Source organism: Dryas octopetala, chromosome 5 (genome assembly GCF_963921425.1).
Source record: "Dryas octopetala chromosome 5, drDryOcto1.1, whole genome shotgun sequence".
Classification (NCBI taxonomy): domain Eukaryota; kingdom Viridiplantae; phylum Streptophyta; class Magnoliopsida; order Rosales; family Rosaceae; genus Dryas; species Dryas octopetala.
The window spans coordinates 15,147,246-15,170,742 of NC_141370.1; the positions used below are offsets into that span (position 1 = coordinate 15,147,246).

A 23,497-nucleotide genomic window follows, 5' to 3' on the forward strand; every position below is an offset into this window, starting at 1 on the left:
AGTAGTGAAGTATGATAGTCAATGAAGCCCTTCCATACACTTCTTGATGGAGCGTGGTCTATCCCATATCCTCAAGTAGTCAAGTTTATTAAATTCAAACACATGAGACATATGACAGAGCTTTGAGCTTTATATGACCTCTCTTCAGTCTTCACCTATTGCACAACTAAACAACACCCTCTCCCTAGAAATGAAGATTTGCATTCACAACAAAACCTTCTTACTTGCTTTGTTCCTCTTTCTCTCACAACCCCTCTCACTTCTTGTCTCCCAAGCATGCCATGCAGTAGACAAAGAAGCACTGCTCCATTTCAAGCACAGCATCACATCCGACCCTTCGAAACTCCTGCATTCATGGTCATATTCCTCTGATTGCTGCACAGTTTGGGAAGGCATTGCGTGTGACTCCTCCGGCAGAGTTGTCAATGTCTCCCGTTCGGGACTTGTTTCAGGGGACGACTTCCTCCTGGACACATACGCGTCTGGTACTCTATCCCCTTATCTTGGAAACATATCCTTTCTTCAACTTCTTGACCTCAGCAATCTCAAGGACTTGAGGGGTCCAATCCCATCAGAGTTTGGGAAACTATCTCACCTCAGTCATCTCTTTCTTGATCTAAACAAGCTCACAGGCTCAATACCAACTTCATTTCGTTACCTTTTTCGATTGAAGAAGCTCTATCTTAGTGACAATCATATATCTGGTGCTGTTCCTTCCTCTGTTATTGGATCTTTGAGCTCGCTTTCAGAACTAGCCCTATCAGGAAATAGATTGTCAGGGCCAATTCCAACTTCAATTGGAAAGCTGGTGTTGCTAAGTAAGCTTGATCTCCATGGCAACCACATATCTGGTAGTATTCCTACTGGTATTGGCAAGCTCAAGAGCCTCAAATATTTTGATTTGTCAGAAAATCAGATAAATGGAAGGCTTCCTCAATCCATAGGTGCACTTTCAGAGTTAGTCTTGGTGTATCTCAATCATAATCAGATTACTGGAAGCATTCCTTCTTCGATTTCCGGGCTTAGTTCTCTGCAGTTTTGTCAGTTATCAGACAACAGGCTCAGTGGTAGTTTGCCAGCATCATTAGGGAAGCTCCCAAAGATTCAAAGGCTCATTTTAGAGAACAACAAACTTTCAGGAAAACTTCCAGCAACCATTGGCTACCTTGCAACTCTTACTGACATTTTCTTCTCCAACAACCAATTTGCAGGCAAGATTCCTTCAAATTTTGGCAATCTACACAACCTACAAACATTAGATTTATCGAGAAATCGATTCTCTGGTCAAATTCCTCATCAGCTAGCAAAATTACAGAGTCTACAAACTTTGGATCTTTCATCCAATCCTTTGGGATTGGTTGGGATACCAAGCTGGTTTGCAAAATTGAAACTTTTCCGGCTATTGTTGGCGAAAACTGGTATTAAAGGGGAGCTTCCAAGCTGGTTATCATCATCATCTATATCCACACTTGACTTATCAAGCAATGATTTGACAGGAAAACTGCCTCATTGGATTGGCAACATGACTAACCTTTCATTTCTCAACTTATCAAACAATGATTTTCATTCATCAATCCCAGTTGAATTCAGAAACCTCTCACTTCTAATGGATCTTGATCTACATTCTAACAACTTCTCTGGCCACATGGACACAATATTTTCAAAAGGATTCGAAGACCCGCTTGGCAGATTCAACTCCATTGATCTTTCTAACAACATGTTCACTGGTCCCATTGGTGAGAATATTGCAGAAGGACCATCAATGGCCTCCATCAAAAGTCTAATCTTATCACACAACCCATTGGGAGGAAGTATACCAAAGTCATTGGGGAAACTGAGTGAGTTGCAGGTTGTAAAGCTTGTGCAAAATGGGCTTTCTGGGAGGATTCCATTGGAGCTTGGTGAAGCCAAAACATTGACTACCCTTTTTCTGTCAAGTAATAAGTTGAGTGGTACTATTCCAAAGGAGGTGCTGAATTTGAGGGATCTTCGAGAATTCGATGTGTCTGGAAACCAATTGACTGGGAAAATTCCTCCTCACAAAGCCTATATTCCTGTGTCTGCTTTCATGAATAACCCTGGTTTGTGTGGAGCTCCACTTCCTCCTTGTAACCACACTTAGCATTTTTCAGTTTGGTCAAGCTTTAGTGTTCAGACTTATTTTACTTCTGGGATGAATTTTAATTCAGGTTTGGGTTTCTTGGTAAAGAAGGCTTAAAAATGTCAATGCCATTGCATACTTGGAATGTAAGTATGTAACATAAGCTTGAGAGCATACATAATACTGAAAGTTGGGGAATTGACCCTGTTGGCTATTGTTTGAGTCTTTGAGAGGCAAGTGTCCCAACGGCTATTTGCCTGCCCAAAGCTCATCCTCACTTCACGTTTTCATGCAGAGACTAATTAAAGCTCCAACCCTTTGGAGCACCATGTGAGGCAGGTATGTACTTTAATATAAAACATGGTTCATGTATACCTACTCTCTAGCAAATAGCAATCTGTTGCAGATAAAAATTAAAATATGATATAATGTCCCCTATCCTTATGATAAGGTTGGACTGGCTGTATTGGCGATGTAGGAAGGTGCCCAAGTATTACAACATGTTAAAATACTATAAGACAACAAATGAAGCTGGCCATACATCCTCATGACTCAAGATGAGATGTCTTCAACCAAAATGTGTCTTGTATTGTACTCTACATAGACTATAGTGTTGTGTGGTTTGGTGTCTTGCGTTTGGCTTCTGCTATATCTATGATTCTAATATAGAAATGAGAATAGAATACTGTATAATTAACGGCTACAATTCCCATTCAGTGAATTAAGTAATAACATTAAGCTGAGAGGAGTACTAATGGGGATGTTGCCAATATTGGTTCTGATGCTGGATATATCACGATATATTATACTAATAAAAGTAATTAAGGTGATGAAGAGGTTCCATAAATAACAAACAAAGCATCCATAAAGTACAGAATATTAATTTATTCATAAAAACAAAATCATTTCATGATGCTTGCACTAAATAAAGTACAGAATATATATCGGTTTATTTGGCTGGTTGAATATAACTGGTTAAATAATATCTGTGGAAGGACATCACCACGAGCACCAGTGGTCTAGTGGTAGAATAGTACCCTGCCACGGTACAGACCCGGGTTCGATTCCCGGCTGGTGCATTTGACTTTTTATTTTTTTCCATTTTTGTCTTCCCATCTGTATTCATTTTTGTCTGCTTATGAATTAAATAGTTCCTTCGAAATGAAGTTACTTCATATCATTTCTGATTTTGGGTTGAGCTATATCCATTGATCCTTGGCTTACTTACATCTGACATTATAGATATATATATATATATATATGCCTACATTGTAAGTTCTAACAGATCATGGAAATTGGAATTATATATTAGCATTTAGCTCTGTTTTACGACAACATTCAAGTCTGTCAGAGAGAGGCCATGATAAGAATTAGGAAGTTTGGAACATTCTACATTACTTTAGGGCGAAGCCAACAAAGTAGACCAGGTTTCTCGGATTGTGTCAATTGAATACAGAATTATAGATTGATTGAACCATGGTCTCATTGGACCGCTTCTTCCTTCTTGCTTAATTTGTGCACCATTTTCATGCTATGTTGTCACCTCCCTTGTCCAGTTGTCCCCCTCGGTTTGTTTGTTAGAAAGAAGCAAGCTCTGATCACTTCTCGATCTCAAAATTAAGCAAAGACTTTGTATCGTTATTGTGGGGGTGAAAAATCCATTATAATACACATCAGCATTATTCAGACTTGGGTATGGGCCTAAAACTTCTCTACTAATTAAGGAAATTAGGCCTAATCTGCCCCATACTAAGAAAGTTGAGCCTCAAAGAGAGTTGGAATCTCTTGACGAAGTCAAAGCCCAAATGCTGCCAAATATTGTCAAACTCCTATGAAATAGAAGCACCACCCCACCACTCCCCATGCATGACTATTTGAAAGATCATGCAACAATGGAAGAACGTGGAACTACCAAAGCTTGGAGTCCAAGACTCCACAGCTTTATAAAGACTGAATATCACATTATTTCAAAGTATGCAACCACTATGAATTACACTAGCACCCATTTTGAACTTTTACAGGCATTATCGAGTTTTTGAAGGTACAACCCTCTCCGCTCTCATTGTCAGTGATCAAAGATGGAGTTTTGCTTCTCAAAATCATAAGAAATAATCATTGTTGACAAATATATATTTTTCTTGTGAGAAATTTGGCACAAACAATTATAGCGGTATTCAATTCACTACAATAACCAACTAATATTTATTGGTTTAGTTGTATTTCTTTCTTCACATATGTTTTAAGTTTGAATCTCTCACTTCCGGATTAAAAAAAAAAAAAAATTGTTATAGTGATTTTTGTCAATGTGTCACTCCATGTGGTGGTAATAGTTGTAATTCAGGCTAACTATGCATTTTATATATAGCATTAAGTCACATAGAATCACTAAAATGACTTTCAGTGTGACATCTAATCTCTGACCAGATTCATAAATATATATGGCTACTAATCCTGGCATTCTGGATCACTATTTTACTGACAAAGCTGAAAATCTTTTGGGTGCTCAAATCTCAATGGTGGATGAATATGATGCAGCAAATAGAAAATTAGAAATAGTAATAGTTTGAACTTTCAAGGATATGGTTTTAGAGTTCCCAAGGCCCACCCATGTTGGCAGTTTCCAAGGCATAAATTACATTACATTATGCAGAATTCAATAGTGAATTAATAGTGTATTGCAAATTGGTTTTGGGCCCTTGCTTTGAAGCCTTTGTAGAGTTGTTAATGGTGTGCATTAGAGCGCCATGCACGTGAGTCCACCCATCCCAGATGAGACAGGCAGGCCATGTCCGTTTCTGAGCCCATCACGTGATCCTTCAACTCATTACTACTCTGCAACTGCAATTTGTATTTTTCTGATTCTGCCACGTCTCTTGTTAATATCATCATCCTTTTGAGACTTAACAATAACAAGTTAAAATTTTTCTAGTTGTATTCCATTATGCATCATCGAATCTAAACAAAACCCACATAGAAAATTTTATGCACAATTGATACAGACATGACCAAATAGAAAGAAGCAAGAGATATATATGCATCAGAAACCATGAAATCAATGTAAAACAATTAAGAGATCTTTATGCCTGTGGCAGTGTGTGTTTGTGATCAGAGTCAGACTAGAGAGAGATAGAGAGCGGGAGAGACTGAGAGTCACCTTGAGGGTGCAGCTAGTTGTAGTAGTACTAGTGATATGTCATTTGAGGTTTTCTCTTTTTTTTTGGCCAAGTCATTTGAGGTTTTCTCAAATGGGCCACATTGCTTCTTTTCCTTCCTTTATGTTCCAACTCCCAAGTCCCAACTACTGTTGGACTCTAACCCAGTAACCCTCTTTCAAATTTGAACCTGTCACACTAAGTTTGCATGTGGCAGTTGGTTGTTGTTGGTCAGATTGGGCTGTGGCTGTGGCTGTGTTAACCTCCAGAAAATTATGATACACATGTGACATGGTCCACCCCCATTTACTCATAAAATGATACACATGCATTTGTTTGCAAGTTGGAGTAACCAGTAGGATTGCACCAAATTCTGTTTGCACACTCCAAATTCCCTATTGGATCTCAATGATGGGCCTTAATATCTTTTTTCCCCCCCTCTCATTTTTCATATCTCAATCACATCTATCACTATTCTTAGCACACCCAACCCCTTTCTATTCTTACCCCTAAAAGCTTCCACTGTGTTTGCACTTTGCACACACATTATGTAGAACCCTTCTGGCTGGGTCTTTAATTACCTGAAGTAGTTTCAGAAAGTTTACTTTTTACTGTGGCATCTTTCCCTTAAAAAGCAGCTGAGCTAGCACACTATGTTACCCATGCTTGGGACCACAAATTTTCACAGGAACCTACTCAATCATGGAAACTGAGAGTCCACACTCCACACCTCACACCTCAATGTGTTATCACTTATCATCAGTGCCTTTTTAGACTCTACCTCTAATATCTCTTCATGCTTCAATATTGGTTTTTATAAATTTGGTATTCACTGATTTGAGTTGTGTGGAGGCATTCTGCAAATCAAGTATAGCTAGTTTTAGCATGTGGATGTCAAAAACCATGCACAATAGGAATGATGACATTTTTACACTTTGGAGTTCAAATTACTTATCCCAGTTAAATCCAATACCTACTCATTAAAGAGAAGGAGTCTGAAAGAGATATTATCATTAAAGAGTTAAATCCAATATTAATACCTCCTCCTTGTTTAAGATCTGGAAACAGATATTACCTTTACCAATCAATTAACCTAATAAATGGTGGTTGCATGACCCTTGTCAATTGACAATCTAATTTTATCAAGAATAGGGTCCCCTCTCCAATTTTTATTTTAATCACCAGCCAATCCAAGAAAATGAAAAGAGTAGGGATTTTTCTTGGTTTTTATTTTTTTGTTTTGCTTATTTAGTTTGTCTTTGATGTTCCAATAGTGAATTTATATTTATACTTTATTTACTTGCTTATGGAAATTTTCTCTAATGCAAGATGAAAAATGATATTAATACCCGATGTGTGTGAGCCTTCCAATGCCCAACATCAAAATGCTCTTGAGCTTTCAAACACTCTCTCACATTCCTGTTCTCTTGCATTTGCATTCCGGAACAAAACAAAGATTTCATTAGTTATGATATTTAGAATTTGTAGTTCTTCACTTCTTCCACCCATTTAATTACACTTACAAATTTACAAGTATTTAATTATAAAAATGTGTTGGTGGGTCCTATTTTATGAAGTTTATTATGTTTTGGGGAGCTTCGTGGGGGTTTTTCTGATAGACATATACGATAAAACGAACCGTATCAAGACATGAGACATAAAAGACACCAACTTCTTCATTGGAAATTTCAGAAGATTCCGTACTTTCTGTTTGTAACTTCACCTCTCACTCCTCTCTCTCTCTCTCTGCCGTACACCATGATTTCACTTCACGCTCCAAGATAGATAGATAGATAGTTACTTACTTAGATAACAAGCCAAGGGTATTTCGGTCCAATAACAAAATCTTACTTTGGGCACCCCGTTTTATACTAGTTGGGCTCCATATGCCGAGGAAGGGCCAATGGCCCAAACCCATTAGGCATTAGCCCTATAAATTTAAAAAAAGAAAAAAGAATTTGTGTAATTATTTGGTCTGTCACTCGGTCACTCCATGGAAGACAGAAGTACAGAACCATATCCATAATTTTGATTTTCAAAATTCAAAATTTAAAACCCCAAAATGAAAAAGGAAAAAATTATAATAATTGAAGACGTTGATTTATTGGGCAACGTCACCTGTCCAATAGTAACACACCACGTGAAGAAACGACTCTGGGCGGCTGAAAACGACTCGGAGTCCGAGTCTGGGAAGCCGGCTCTTGTTTTACCAGCTAGTATTAGTAAACAGTCAACTATTGGAATCTCTCAATGTACGTATTTTGACCGTCTTTACCGTTTTTTTGTTTTTGTTTTTTTTCTTTCCGTTTTTTGTGTCTTCATTTCTATGATTTAATACCAGAGGAAGTTACGAAAACACCCCTAATCCCACTCAGCCCACAGTGCAGTGCTTAGCAACTGTGAGCAAGCAAGAGTAGAGAGGGAATCATCTCAGTTGGGAGAGTTGGCGACAAAAGCTGGCCCCATGTCATCCATACATTGGTTCTACCTTGGCTTCTAAGCCATGCACTCTACTTTTTCATCATTATGGAGATAGGATGTGGAAGATATGTATCATCATATTTGGTCGTACCCATTAATCCCGGGCATGCCTCAATCGAATACGGTTCGGGGTCATTTCTATTTGGTTTGCCCCGGATTCTTCTACGCGCCAAAATCATTTGAAGGAAAGAAAAAGGGAATTGCACTACCCTCATTGGTTTTGTGCCCTTGTGTTTTATTTCTATTATGATTTAAGTTGCTATCTATATAAAGTTGCTCGCTTATTTACATTGTTAAATTCTTTAATTGAGTAAAAAAATGTTAAACTACAAGAGTCATTCAATAGACTATTAGACTATTTTGTTGTACGTGAATTAATTCAAGTGACATTAAATAATGTAAAAAATTATGATTAAAAATTAAATTTTAATAATTTTTTAGAATAGCACGAAGATTATATAATATTTTAATTAGACTACTAAATATAAATGTAGTTTTTTAGATTATGTCACAAACATGTTGACCCTTTTGTTTTAAGCATTTTTATTTGACATTTTTGGCCTTGAAACTTTTATATTGTCTTATAAGTTGGCTAATATAGTCTAATTGTACTTATGAGCATAAAATTACAACGTTACCCTTAATTTAGTTTAGGGTATAGAAATGAAGTGCATGGTATATAAATGAGGTTTAGGGTTTATAATTAGAGTTCTGGAGCTTATGGCTCAGGGTTTAAGTTTCGCTAAAAACCCGGGAGCAAACATAAACAAAATTTTTTTTTTATTGATTTATTTAGAATTGACCATATTTTTTTTATTGTAGTGACGTATAATGTAATATTTGTAAATTATATTACCTTTTACTATATTATTATGTTTGACTTTCAATTAGTACCTAATTTATAATGTTATTAAATTTTAGTATCTAAACTAAAAAACTATTAAAATTTGATACCTAAAGCCAACGGACCTTAAAATAGATCATTTAACTTATACATACCAATTTATATAAAAACAACTAACATTTGAGTCATTTGACAAATAATGAAAAGAAAAATGGCTGTGCAAGCTAGTTACCATTTTAAGAACTAGGAATTTGATTTTTTGGTGCAAAATACAAATATCAGTTTTTGCTGAGGTATATACAGTGTTCCTTTGTTTTATATAGAAAATTAAGGTAATGTATATCTTTATATGTACGTATGAATAAGAGGGGCCTAGTAAATTCCTTTTCAAGCCTACAACAAAATAATTTTCGCAATAATTCATGATCCTTTTTTTTTTGTTGGTCTGAATTCATGGTCCTTTTGATGCTTGTAAAGTTGTGAACCATTATTGGGGTATTCAAAAAAATCACAACCTCAGTTTTTTAACAACAAACCACCGACTATTAATCACTCTTAAGAGTGTCTGACTCTTTCTTTGCTATATATGTTCATATGGGATTATTACTCGGAGGTTCTTGTAAGGGGTAGAAACTAATAAGTAAAAATGGCCATAAATATTTTTGTTGGCCAATAAATGACCATAAATACTTATTCTCTTTCACTCTTTCTTTAGGTGAAACAAAATTATATATTGGATTAAATTGGCGAAAATATATACTATTGCAAAGATTAAATTAAAATTGTTGTGAGCAGGTTACATAGAAAGTAGGTTGCATTGCTCTGATTATGACAACTATTACTCTGAAAATAACGTGGCTCTCAATAAAGTGGATAAAAAATCAAATAACTTAGCCCATGATACCACAAATTGTAGAAAATTCATGTTATTGGAAATTTTCATGAGAATTGTCAAATGATAGCTGGCTATGTGCCAAGATTGACGATTGACTTATTAAAAGAACATCAACCAATTCTTACCCTATTTATTGTCACAATTTACTAAAATTCTATGCAATCTTAAGAATTAAAGGGAAAAAAATGTTAATTTATGATATTAGAAAATTTAGAATTCACAAAAGGTTTCCTAATTACTTGAGGGAGTTGGGAAACTTTTTGTTAAGTTATAGATTAAGCAAAGGGCAAATGACATTACTTTTAACTAAATATTTTCTAATCATCAATACTTTAATGATACATTATAAAAGTAAACATAAAATATGTTAGAGTATGAACTGTTGATTAATGTGAAATCTAACGATTGCAACGGATGCTAGTCAAATCTCAACCGTTCAAAAGAGTTTTATTTCCATTGAAATGTACAATAAACAGGACCAAATTTCTACCTATTTTGGTGCAATAAAAGTAAATAATGTGCAATTTAGGAGTTAATTTCGTAATAAAGTGCAATGAGCGGGGAGGTGAAGAACCAAAATGAGCGGCGATCAACGCGGTAGGCAGGCGATGTAAATTAGTCAAAAGCGATGGGCCAATTCTTGACAAAGAAGAAAAGTAAAAAAGGAAAAAAAAAAAAAAAAAAACCGGAAAGGTGGCGGTTTCCTAGGCATTCACTAAGCTGAGTTTCTGTGGGACGAACCTCACGGTCCTCACCCACCCTATGATTCTTATCCCACCTTTTTTTTTTATAACTTTTTCAAATTAAAAAAGAAATATCGAAAAACCGCATTGAAACGGAAGTTTTATGAACGTTGGGTGGTGGTGTCTGTGGATATGGTCCGACCTGGCCTACCCATATATGTACAAAACCCAGACATGGAAAAAAGTCCAATCAGTCAAATTCATAAGGGGCAGTCCTCGTAATTTCAGACGATAAAAAAAAATATTTTTTCTCGTATTGTCTCTCTTTTGTTTTTTTCTTTTTACATGTAAATATGTAATTATGGAACAGTACGGTTTAGTAGTAGTAGATTGCAACGTATTCAAGTGGTAAATACAGAGAACAGTAGGTGGGATATATAAAGGTTAGAGAGGGCAGAGGGGTGTGGAAAGAAGGAAAAGAAACAAAAAAAAAAAGTAAAAATTAAAGAGAGAGAAACGGGCACTTTTAGTAATAGGGCCACGGACGCTTTCAGCCCTAATTCAATGCTTTACCAAACTCACCACCCCTTTTTATTCCAATTTCATCCCTTTACTTGTTCAATCCCTTCTTCTTCTGCATCCACCACCACCACAACCTCTTCTCTCTCTTCTTCTTTTTCTCCTTCGCTCTTAACATCCTATTGTCCTCCACCTCTTCCACTACCACTACCTCAACAACAGGTACACACATATTATTGTTTGTTTTGGGCATGTAAAATGAAATAAAGTTTTGATTTTTAAGAAATGGGGTTTGCTTATTTTTACCGGGGATGCTAAAAAGAATGTTGCTTTCTTGTTGTTTTGGCTGGTTTAGGTTGAGACTGAAATGGAATGCGTGGAAATGGCTTTGAAGAGCAGTATTAGGAAGGAGATGGCTGTGAAACCGAGCCCACAAGCGGTTCTTGATGATTTGTGGGGTACTGTGAATGGCCAAAACCAAAACGGTGTCGCTTCTGACGATTTCTCTGTGGATGACCTCCTTGACTTCTCAAATGAAGATGGCTTTGTAGAACAAGAGGCAGAGGCTGAGGCCGAGGAGGAGATGGAGGAGGAAGAAGAAGACAAGTCCTTTGTTTCCCCTCAGAAACAGAACCAGGACCATGAAACCTCGAACCCCAGTACGAGTTTGTCTGAAAAAAACGACCTTGACCTTGTTGGGCCTGAGCCCTCCAGCGGACTCAGCGTTCCGGTACTTCATTTCTATCTGTTCCCCATTTCAAAATGTTCAAAAATGGTGTTTTTAAGGTGTTGGGTTGTGGTTAATTGACCAAAGCTACCATTTTTACAGGCAGACGACTTGGAAAGCCTCGAATGGCTGTCTCATTTTGTCGAGGATTCTTTCTCGGAATTCTCAGCTTCTCTCCCCGCCGGTTTTTTGTCCGAGATGCCCAAAAACAACAACGAGAAACGGCCGGTACCGCAATTTCTGGTAAAGATGCCTGAACCGGAAACCATTTTACTCCAAAAGCCCTGTTTCAAGACTCCAGTTCCGGCCAAAGCAAGAAGCAAGCGTGCTCGGACCGGCGGTCGGGTCTGGTCACTTGGGTCTCCGTCGTTCACGGAGTCCTCCTCGAGTTCCAGTTCGTCGTCTTCTTCTTCGTCCCCCTCGAGCTCCTGGCTCCTTTACAACACAACCCAGAACCACGAACCGGTCGAACCGGTTGGGTTCGTTGAGAAGCCTCCAAAAAAGCTGAAGAAAAGAACCGTGGCGGAGGGCGGTTCGACCCAGCAGCCCCCGCGCCGGTGCAGCCATTGTGGCGTCCAGAAGACCCCGCAGTGGAGAACGGGTCCCAATGGAGCCAAGACCCTCTGTAACGCTTGTGGGGTCCGGTTCAAGTCGGGTCGGCTCCTGCCCGAATACAGACCCGCATGCAGCCCGACTTTCTCGAGCGAGTTGCACTCGAACCACCACCGTAAAGTGCTGGAGATGCGGCGGAAGAAGGAGACCCCCGGCGTGCCCGAACCCGGTTTCACTCCGGTTGTGCCCAGTTTTTGATTAGGAAATTAAAAAAGGTCAAGACTTTAGTTAGCAAGTAGGGAAGAGATGACAAAACGAACCGTATTAGATTAGACCCGGTTCGAACAGGCCGAGTTAGTGTACATGTTTTTTTCCTTTTTTTTTTTTTTTTTTTTTTTTTTTTTTCTTTTTGATGGTTGGTGCGGTAGGTTTGTAGGCATGTAACTGATTAGGCAGGAGTTTACTTAATATGTACTTAATTTTAAATTATATTCTTTGTTTTTGTCTCTATTTAATTTCCAAATTCGTGGTTTTTGGGTTTAATTAATGGTCCTAATTTTGATCAGTTTTAGAGGGAAAGGTGGATTTGGTGGTGTAACTGGCCTTTTGAGGGGCTTTTTAATTTGGTGGCCGTTGGGAAGCAAAAATGTTATGAACGACACATATTGATGTGGCGTAATCTGCACGCAGCGTGTTGAATCCTGACCGTTGGATTATCTACCTGCAAATTCTGAAGTGAGAAATGAGAATTTTGTTTTATTTTGGTTTTGGTGCCGTTTATGGAGGCATTTGATGTTTGGACGTAACAGTTACAGTCAGTGCATATTGTCCGAGGTTTTTTTGGCCAACACATATTGTCTGAGAATCCCACTTCACAAGCAATTTCAGAATTTAAATCGGTTGCCGCGCGCATTCCTACTCCATAATCCCCCTCTTCCAAATCAAAAACACCTTCGGTTTGGCTCTTACAACTTTGGTTGCCAAATCAAACTCACATTTTTATGAAATTATATATCGATTTCAAACACGTGAATTCTTTCAAACAAATGTCTAAAGAACTTTAGATTTACAATTGAAACCCTTTTGAACTAAATCAAAGAAGCTTTAACTATGTCCCTTTTTTTTCCTTTTTAATTTTACAATACTTTAGTCCTGTCTTCCATAATTGCAAATTGCAATTATGACTCCAAACTCTAGCCCAGTAGAAGCATAACTTTTTTTAAAAAAATTTGTTTGAAAGGAGATGCATGACATTTGATAAAAAATGTTTTTTGGGGGTAAAAATGCAGAGAATTTTTGAAATGGACCTCGAAGTTGCGTTGTTGCTGGCGGGAATATGATGGCATGTGAATTCATTTAGAATTCCTAGTTACAATGCGCATGCTATATGTCGTCACATCTCTAATATTATTATTATGCATAAAACTTTGTACATTTGTCATCAGTCAAATACAAGTCGCTACTATACATATCTTTGTATAACTTGTTGCCGGCCGGATTAGACTGCAAGAACACACTAGGATTCAACTAATTAATATTGTATTTTAGATATTCCAATGAGCAAGTTATATTTAAATTTTTTAATACCCCATTTTTTCTTTTATTATGTTAAATTTAAATACTAATAAGAAATAAATATTTTCTTATCAGACAGTCTAACATCTTATGTTGAAGGCATAATCTTAACAGTTAGTATAACATAATATGTTATAAAGTTGCTAACAAAACATTTTTCATTTATATTTGATCCATCTCATGAATAATCATCAGCTCAAACAAAGACATGAGCATCAAGAGTCAAATAAAAAGCCATTTCTTGTTCTCATACCTGTATAAGGAAAACAAGATAATCCACTTCTATTTAATATTTGTGACTATTTTTTGAAGACTTGCTGGGAAAACTACAAGCTATCATTAACTGAGGGTTTAAAAAAATGTTTTGTAATAGAATAGAATATAATCATGTGAGGTTTGGGCACGTGAGTGGTCGGTCTGGTCTTTCAAAATCAGTAGGGTATCCACCAAAATGAAACTAAGAGAAAACCTAAACGCATAAGAAATTCCAAGTGTGGGAAAAATGCCATAGGTGCCCTACCATAATTGTTGAGTGGCAATTACGTGATGGCCATCTCCCACCAGTTCCAACCACTCTCAAACGTCTATAATAGTGCAACATTAATAGGTAGGGGAGATACAGAAGATGAGGATGGCCTTGTCCACTTGTGTTCCCCTCCGATTTGCTTAGGTATTCACAATATTGTGAGCCTACTTCCATACCACAAAACCCTTATGAGTAGGGGTGGGCATTTAAACTGCGAACCGGACACACCGAACCAAATCGGGGGTTAAAAAACCGTAAAAACCGTGTTGATCAAAACCGGTCAAAGATTGGACCGAATTGGATCGGACCGGTCCTATACGGTTCCAGTTCCGGTTTTGCTTTCCTTGAAGCCGGGCCGGACCGGACCGGACCGTATGTGTATAAACATATATATATTTATATATATTTATACCATTTTATATTTTTATACACTTTTTTAGCACATTTTTATACACTTTTTTATACACTTTTTTACACACATTTATATATATTTTAGATAATAAAATTAATATTAACCTAGCTATATTTTAGACCCTAAAATATATTATATATATAGTACTATATAGTATATAGTTTATAATACTATAGTATATCCTAACTTATAATTTGTTTATATATATATTATTGTTTACTATAAGACTATACCCTATACCCTAAATGGCCTATGGCCCCTATACTCTAAACCCCAATTGAAACCCTCAAACCCCAATTAGATTAGTCAATTACAAATTACCAATTTAAACCCCAATTAGATTAATCAATTACAAATTACCAATTTAAACCCCATTTGAAACACTAATTATATATTTGATAGTACTATATAGTATATAATTTATAATACTATAGTATATCCTAACTTATAATTTTTTTATGTATATGTTTACTACAAGACTATACCCTATACTCTAAACCCCAATTGAAACCCCAATTGAAACCCTCAAACCCCAATTAGATTAGTCAATTACAAATTACCAATTTAAACCCTAATTGAAATATTAATTATATATTTGATAGTACCCATATAATATATAGTTTATAATATTATAGTACATCCTAACTTATAATTTTTGTATGTATATGTTTATAAGTTTATTATAAGACTATATCATATACCCTAAATACCTTATACTCTAAACCCCAATTAAAACACCAAAATTAAATGAAACCCCAATTGAAAGTTGAAACCCCAAAATCAAATGAAACCCTTAAAAAGTCAAACCCTAATTACTAATTAGATTAGTCAATTACCAATTTACCCATTTGGCCATTTAGGCAATTACCCTACCCAATTATGGATTACCCCGGTCCCCAACCCTAAAGCCCCAATTCGATTTCTGTCTCACGCAGCCAATCTCACTCAGTCACTCTCATCTCAGTCTCTGCCTCTCCTCTCTCACGCAGCCAAATCTCTGCTCTGTCTCTCACTCTCAGCTCTCACACTCGATCTCAGGTAACCATCTCTCGCACTCTCATGATCTCATCTCGCATCTCTCATGATCTCATCTAGTCATCTAGTCATCTCTGTCTCTCATCTCTCATTCTCACTCGCGAATCGCAGTCATCTGATTCAACCACTCAAGAGTCGTTCCGGTACATCTCGTCGGCGTCGTCGCAGCGTGAGAGCTGATCTCGTCGGCGTCGTCGCAGCGAATCAAAAGCCGTTCCGGTACATCTCGTCGGCGTCGTCTCAGGTAACCATCTCTCTCACTCTCATCTCTCATCTCGCGTCTCTCTTTGTCAGTCTATCATCTCTCACTCTCTCATCTTGTCATCTCTTTGCAATTTGGGGTTTGGGTTTATATTAAGGTTATTCTGTAATTTTTGTGCAATTTTTTTGTTCTTCCTTGCAATTTCGATTTTAAATTAGGGTTTATAGTTAATGACTTAATGTGGGGTTTGATTTCGGGTTAGGGTTTACATTAGGGTTATTCTATAATTTTTGTGCAAATTTGTGGTTCTTCCTTGCAATTTTGATTTTAAATTAGGGTTTATAGTTAATTTGGGGTTTGATTTCGGGTTAGGGTTTACATTAGGGTTATTCTGTAATTTATGTGCAATTTTGTGGTTCTTCCTTGCAATTTCAATTTTAAATTAGGGTTTATAGTTAATTTGGGGTTTGAAACTTTGAACTACATATGCAGGTTCTGGATTTTGTACTACATTTGGGGTTTCAATTGCTGAGCAGTGAGCAGCCTGAGCAACATTTTGGGTACTTGGGCAATGGGCAGTTTTGTGAGGTACATTACTACATTTAGTTTATTTTGGCAAATTAGCATGATGGTTGTGAACTTGTGAATGAGGGCTGCTGAAAATTGGGGTTTCTGTTTAGTGTTTAAGACTTAGGAGGGATGGACCTTCTATCACAAGGTACCCCTAGTAGCTTCTCCTTCGCCTATGCCTCTTCACCAACACCAACACCATCACCATCACCATTACTAACACCATCACCAACACCAACACCATCACAAACACCAACACCATCACAAACACCAACACCAACAGCAGCTGCAGCACCTACCCAACCTCCACCTAGTGGTGCAAGGCCACCACTACCACCATCAACTGGTTCAAGGAAACCAGTCAAGGAAAGAGCCCCCATTTGGGAACACTTTGAGAGATATGAGGTTGTGGCTGAGATTACCAAAGCAGATGGAACTAAAGCTCAAACCATAAAAACGAAAGGTAGGTGCAAGTATTGCAAAGATGAATATGCTGCTGACCCATCTTTTAATGGTACCTCCAGCTTGAATAAACACATAGAGCGTCTTTGTAAGGCCTACCCGGGGAGATTGAAAGACAAAACGAAAAAGACATTGTCTTTTGACCAAACATTAGGCAATTTAGTGGCTAGGGGGTCTAGTAAGGATGATTGTCTCAAGGCTTGTGTGGAAATGGTGATCATGGATGAGTTACCTTTTAGCTTTGTTGAAGGTAAAGGGTTTAGGAGATTTTGCAATGTTGCTTGCCCCATTTTCCAAGTCCCATCCCGTAGGACCCTTGTTAGGCATTTCTTGGCCTTGTATGATGAAATGAAGGAAAATTTGAAGAAGGATCTATCCTCACATAGGGTATGCCTCACAACCGACACTTGGACTAGTTGTCAAAACATTAACTATATGGCCATCATTGCCCATTTTATAGATAGTGAATGGAAGCTACACAAGAGGATTTTGAACTTTAGAGTGATAGCTAATCACAAGGGGAATTCAATTGGGAAGCTTCTAGAACAATGTTTGCGAGAATGGGGTGTGGAGAAGGTTCTTACCATTTCAGCAGATAATGCCTCTTCAAACACTGTGGCAATTGAATATCTAAAGGGCAAGATGAAGGGATGGACAAATGCTAATATGGTTTTGGGGGGGAAGTACATGCATGTGAGGTGTTGTGCTCACATTGTGAATTTGATAGTTGGGGAAGGATTGAAGAAACTAGAGAAGTCAATCCTAGCCATTAGGAATGCAGTGAAATATGTTGGATCATCACCTCAAAGGTTGGCTGATTTCAAGACTTGTGTGGAGGTAGAGACAATTCCATGCAAGGGTCTTGTGGTGTTGGATGTCCCAACTAGGTGGAATTCTACCTATATGATGTTAGAATCTGCTTTGAAGTTTCAAAAGGCTTTTGATAGGTTGGGAGACAATGAAGAGCACAATGCATACTTGAGTTGGTTTGGTGAAGATGAAGAAGAGGTTTCCAATGTTAGGAAAAGGGTAGGACCACCAAATGGGAATGATTGGGTCAATGCCACTGTTTTTGTGAACTTCTTGAAGGTCTTTTATGACATGACCTTGAAAATGAGTTTGACTACACAACCCGCTGTCCATGAAACCTTCCACGATTTAATTTCCATTGAATATGAAATTAAATGTTTAGGGTTTAGTGATGAAGATATGTCTTTTGATGGTTTTGATGATTCGGAGGCACAAGTGGTGTTGAATGAAATGTCCATAGGCATGATGCAGAAATTTCAGAAGTATTGGGGGGATCTTGACAAGATCAACCAATTTTTGATGGTTGCACTTGTCCTTGACCCTAGATACAAATTGGGAAACTTGGCATACATGCTCAAAAAGTGTTGTTTGGATGTACAATATGCCACCAAGAAGAAAGAAGAGATCAAAGCCTTACTCATCAAATTGTTTGATGAGTATGCTGCACCAAACTCCCAAAGTCAAGGTTCTAGTAGTAGTGGGCTGACTGGTCCTACTTCCTCAAGTGCCACTACTAGTACTTCGACAACTTATAAGGCACTTAGAGGGGGAAGAAAAAGGCAAGAATTGCTTGGGGAATGGTTGGAGGAAGCTGAAGCAAGTCATGTAGTGATTTTGGAGCATGAGGTGGATAGGTACATCATGGATCCTATTGAAAAAGGCAATCCTAACTCTGAATTTGACATTCTTCAATGGTGGAAGTACAATGGGGTTAAATACCCTACTTTGGCCCTAATTGCAAAGGATATCCTTGCAATTCCAGTTTCTACAGTGGCTTCAGAGGGTTGTTTTAGCACGGGAGGGAGGGTAGTTAATCCATTTCGTGCTTCGTTGACTCCAAAAATGGTGGAGGCTCTTATTTGTTGTCAAAATTGGTTGAGATCCGATGATATCTCTTCTGTACTGTATGATCCATCCATTGAAGAAATGGAGTTTTATGAAGCACTTGAAGCTGGTATAATTTTTTGTTATAACTTAGTTTATTGTATTATACTTTCTTATATTGAAAACTGAATTGTGCATCTTTTGATTTGTTTTATAGAATACATGTCTTTAGCCACTTCAAAGAAAACAGCCTCTGCTATTCAGTGTTGAGTAGGCAGCCTAAATGGTAAGTTTTTTTACTTCCACAAGTTGAATTCCATTGTTTAGTTGCCTAGTTATTAATTTATAGTGTTTGATGGCTGCTGGCAGGGGTATTCTGGTGTATTTGATGGCTGATGGCAGGGGTATTCTGGTGTATTAGATGGCTGCTGGCAGGAGTTTTATGGTGTATTTGATGGCTGCTGGCAAGGGTTATTTGAAGACAATGAGTGATTTATGGTGTTTGTTGGCTGGGGGATATGAAATTTTGTAATTATTGATTAATGGGTTGTTTTGATCCATATTGTGAATCCTCTTTACATATCTGTATACTGTATAAGCAAATTTGTGTTTTATTGTGTTGTGCTGTGTCAAATTACAGGGTATGTTTGACTGTAGACAATAATATGTCTGGCAGGCCCTTAGCTGCTATTCATGGTCTAGTTTTTGGTTACCAATTTGATTTGCTAGCTTGTGGCTTTGTTTTCTCTTGGATTTTAATTTTCTGTCGTTTCTTGAAATGTGGTGCAGTGAAAAGCTTATGAGTGCATGTTAATTTGTTCTGAAATGAGAAGTGAGAACATGACAGGATGGTACAGTAGTATGGTTGATTATTTTTTTGCCCAAATTTTTAATTGGGCTCAGACTAAAAAGCCCAAAACAATAAGGCCCAAAACAGAAACAGTGCACTGGACCGGACCGGAACTGTTACAGTTTGGTTTGGTCCAGTTCTGCTGCAACAATTCTCCTACACCGGCACCGCACCGCACCGTATTGTCCTCTACAGTGCAGTGCCAATGTGGGGGGAGAACTTGGCCGGACCGCACCGTGCCCACCCCTACTTATGAGGTCTCTCAAGTTTTACAATCTTACTAATTAATGAGTATGGATTATGAAGCAAAATAAACAATTAAGTATAAATAATTAAAATAATAATGGGTCTTGTATTATTAAATTTTGGGTAATATTTCCTTTACCATAAAGTATAACATTTATGTTCTTAATAGACTGTTTATTTATTTATTAACAACTGTTGTTTATGAGTTTTGAACTCACGATCACATCCGAAAAGAAATAACTTAGTATCATACACAATCAAATAAAAATTTATTAAGTAAATAGTTCTAATCATTGAAATTATGATGATAAAACTGTTGAGAGTATACATCATATTAGAAATGTAAAGCATTGTATTACAATATTTAATAACGTCATGAGTAGTCTATCCATCTATTGTCAATTAATTTTGAACTACATGCTTATACTTCTACATATGGTATCAAAAGCAGAGAATTCATTAATTTATCAGGCCACAATTGCTCTCATGTGTTTATTCATTATCAATTAATTTTGATTTGAATACTTTAATTTCTATAGTAACAAGTTAGTCAAACTATATGATGAAAAAGTTTTTTTCTACTAAATTATAAATTTCTTTAATTAGAAATGAGTTTATGTGCCCTATTCCGCTTAGTAGAAGAGATTGGTGGATAGAACATTCAAATAAAGGGTTTTTTATTTTTATTTTTTTTTCACCTTAAAATGAAGGTGGCACTAGTCCAATGCATAGGATGATAGAATCAGCAGGATTTGGGTCCTGTTGATTCCTTTGGTAACAGAAAATGTCACATTCAAACTAAGAAAGAAATTTTGTATTGTTTTTCTTCCAAGGGCCATCAACAACAACAACAATGATGATGTTGATGCAGATGTGTGGGTTAGTACTTAGTACTTGGTAGTAATAATTAAATCGCCTCAAATTAAGATATTAATTAGTTTACATAACAGTGGTAGTCAAAACTTTTGGGCCGGCCTCTCACTTAAAGACTACTACTGGTGTGGGGTGGGATTGCCTTGTACCCTCCATTTGGAAAATCCAAAGGCAAAAAGCTCTCTCTCTCTCTCTCTCTCTCTCTCTCTCTCTCTCTCTCTCTCTCTCTCTCTCTCTCTCTCTCTCTCTCTCTCTCTCTCTCTCTCTCAACCCATTATCTACAAGACCAACATGCAGTAGTGAGTAGTGATTGTGCCCACCTCACCCAACTCTTTTGACCATAATGTTTGTTCACGTATCACCAGCCTAATTCTTGTGTGGTTGTTTAGCTTATCAGCCCTATCCAATGTGTGGTTGAGTGGCTCCATTTCATTTAAAGACCTTTGTGTATTATATTGCTCTGAGGGACCTGAATCCCTGCCTTGTTTTCCTGCAAGCTCTAAGCCTGGTACCAACCTTGCAGAGAAGTAAGGTAGGGGATCCAGTTCCTGCTCTAAGACTTAAATTAATTGAATGAAAAATCTGAATGGGAAAATGCCAGTTGATTTGATTTTGTGTATGTTGTCCATCTAGCAAGTCATACCTGGACGGTAAATATTGGTTGTTTTCACATATATCTGAAACTTTCTTTATGAATCACATTATGTTTAAAATTTGTTATAGGTTATTTGTAAAGTCAAAATGTCCATGTATTTTACTTGATATTGTAACACATCATTGATCGAAATGTATCGTGTCATACTTGGTTTATTGGGTTCATGGCCAAAAAAAAAAAATTGTTTATTGGGTATAGAAGTCAAACTCCTGTTAGGTTTATCTTTTCATCAGCTTCAGTTTTAATAATAATAGCTTTGTAATTATAGCTCACTCAAATCTGGCAATCGATATGACAAGTCCCAAGTTCGGCTTCAATCTGACAAGAACAACTAGCGCTCATTTCAATATTATACTGTCGATCTAAACCGTTGATCAAATGAATCTTTGTTGAAGTGTAGTTTGGACTTTCGACAATTATTTTTGTAACATAACATTGTAGAACGCAGATATTTGGTAAAGAGCACATTAGAGGACTTTTTTGGGTCAATTATTATATCAATTTTAATCTCAGTTGGAACTTGGCATCAACCATCGAGCACATTTCTTGGATTTAATTTGAGCCCATTTCTTGGGTTTCATTTGGGCCCATTTGAGGCTAGTCAAAAGTCTTCACAATTCATTCCAATATTTCTACATTTGATATGAAGAATAGCCCAACAAGAAAGATGTGAGATTGACTAAAAGGAAAAATGACCCAATTACTAGAATTTCTTACCTTGTTTCTTTTGTGTTTTTGGGAGTCTAGGGCCAATGTAATATCTGTACACTGTTATGGTTTCTTTGATTGTTACATTTCCTCTGCCTAAGGTTTTGGAACTTTTGGTGCAATTTTGCAAATAGGTCACGTATACAAAAAAGGTCAACAAGCATTGGTGGTTCCAGAAAAAAAGTGAAAAAGAGCACTCAAATTGATAATATTTTTATTGATACTTTCTCAAATAAGTGTTCGATCGCAAATCACTAATAATTGTCAAACACAACAGACACACCACTCACTCAGTATTCATACTTTTTTTGGGGAAGAATTCTAATGGTATGGTTTTGTTTTTCTGACTACCAAAAGCAACAAAATCAAAATATATGTGGGACTGTGGGAGGGTAGTCAGTCCAATATTTAATACTCTTTTTGGAACGTTCTTTGCGGTCCATGCAATGTGCATGGTCCATATCTAAATTATTGGGTTGGGTCAAGGACTGCCTTTCCTGCCTTCAATTGATTTTTGATGGCCACCAGGCCCACCACATCCCCAAGCCCAACAACCCCAATTGTTGCCTCCTCCACCACTGCCTCCTCCCCGACCCCAACCTCCACCTTGACCACCACCTCCTCCTCCTCCACCACCGCCTCCACCGCCACCTCCACCACTACCACCACCTCCCCCACCACCCCCACCCCCACCACCACTTCCCCCACCCCATCCATGGCCTTTCCCATTTCCTGCACCTCCTCCACCTCCACCTCCGCCACCGCCACCACCGCCGCCATTGCCACCTCCTCTCCCTCTACTGTTTCCTTTTCCCGGTCGTCTTTTGTGGCTTCTACCCTTTCCTTTTCCTCCACCACTTCCCCCACCTTTACCACCATTGCCACCTCCACCTCCACCGCCGCCGCCGCCGCCGCCACCTCCGCCACCTCCTCCTCCACTTCCACCTGCATTTTGATTGTTATTGCTTTTGACCAAAACTTCATCAGATGAAGTAGTCAGATTCCTTTCGGTTGCATCTTTAACTAGCTGATGGTTTGGACTTGACAAATTGGGCATAGTTGTAGCATTGAACCCACCAATGCCATCTATTGCATCAGAACCTTTGAGTCCATCGGCCAAACATAATGGGCTCAACACAAAAGCTGCAAGGATCAAAAGAACTCCACACACTCTACCCTTAAGCTCCATCTCCTGTCTCAAGTACTTGAGGAATATGCAAAAGCTCAGTCATCCCTGACCCTTTTTATACTCTTTGCATTAATGTACGATCGATCCCAATAAAGTACCAATGGGCATTGACAACCAGAGGGAGTCCCCACTAGAACTAATAAGGCTGCAAAAGAGATGATAGCTAGAGAGAGTGTGATATGTGCCTTGTGGCGCAATTTGTCCTCACTTTAATATTCAGTGACTTCCTCACGCTTTTATTAAATTTTCTTCTTGGATATATCTCGAGCTCTAGCTAGGCCTAGGCGTGCCTTAATTTTATTTTTTTAAAGGTTTTTTTACTCAAATACCACATGGACTATATGGGTGTGCTACGTATCACTCAAACTTTTTTTCTTGTCAGTATC

The 23,497-nt window shown here is 37.7% G+C and overlaps 3 protein-coding genes and 1 non-coding gene across 5 annotated transcripts; 3 read left to right on the forward strand and 1 right to left on the reverse strand.

Moving 5' to 3' along the window:
* Nucleotides 1-190: 190 nt before the first annotated feature.
* LOC147284755 (uncharacterized) lies at nucleotides 191-2,217 on the forward strand. 2 transcript variants are annotated; one of them, XM_086243737.1, is made up of 2 exons: nucleotides 191-1,784; nucleotides 1,929-2,217. In XM_086243737.1, exons 1-2 carry the CDS (start codon nucleotides 191-193, stop codon nucleotides 2,120-2,122), a joined length of 1,788 nt encoding a protein of 595 aa, XP_086099863.1. In that variant the 3' UTR covers nucleotides 2,123-2,217. The 2 variants fall into 2 exon arrangements, with proteins under 2 accessions (XP_086099863.1, XP_086099862.1); XM_086243736.1 differs by having other exon boundaries at nucleotides 191-2,217.
* An 892-nt stretch (nucleotides 2,218-3,109) lies between these two features.
* On the forward strand, nucleotides 3,110-3,180 carry TRNAG-GCC (transfer RNA glycine (anticodon GCC)). The gene has a single exon. It is a non-coding gene; the product is annotated as a tRNA-Gly (tRNA).
* A 7,465-nt stretch (nucleotides 3,181-10,645) lies between these two features.
* GATA6 (GATA transcription factor 6) lies at nucleotides 10,646-12,419 on the forward strand. Its single transcript, XM_086244381.1, has 3 exons — nucleotides 10,646-10,897; nucleotides 11,031-11,405; nucleotides 11,505-12,419. Exons 1-3 carry the CDS (start codon nucleotides 10,721-10,723, stop codon nucleotides 12,210-12,212), a joined length of 1,260 nt encoding a protein of 419 aa, XP_086100507.1. The 5' UTR covers nucleotides 10,646-10,720; the 3' UTR covers nucleotides 12,213-12,419.
* Nucleotides 12,420-22,113: 9,694 nt separating this feature from the next.
* LOC147284758 (uncharacterized) lies at nucleotides 22,114-23,259 on the reverse strand. Its single transcript, XM_086245400.1, has 2 exons — nucleotides 23,000-23,259; nucleotides 22,114-22,945 (listed from the first exon to the last, which is right to left on the reverse strand). The coding sequence occupies exons 1-2, from the start codon at nucleotides 23,109-23,111 to the stop codon at nucleotides 22,404-22,406; spliced, it is 654 nt and encodes a 217-aa protein (XP_086101526.1). The 5' UTR covers nucleotides 23,112-23,259; the 3' UTR covers nucleotides 22,114-22,403.
* Nucleotides 23,260-23,497: the final 238 nt, after the last annotated feature.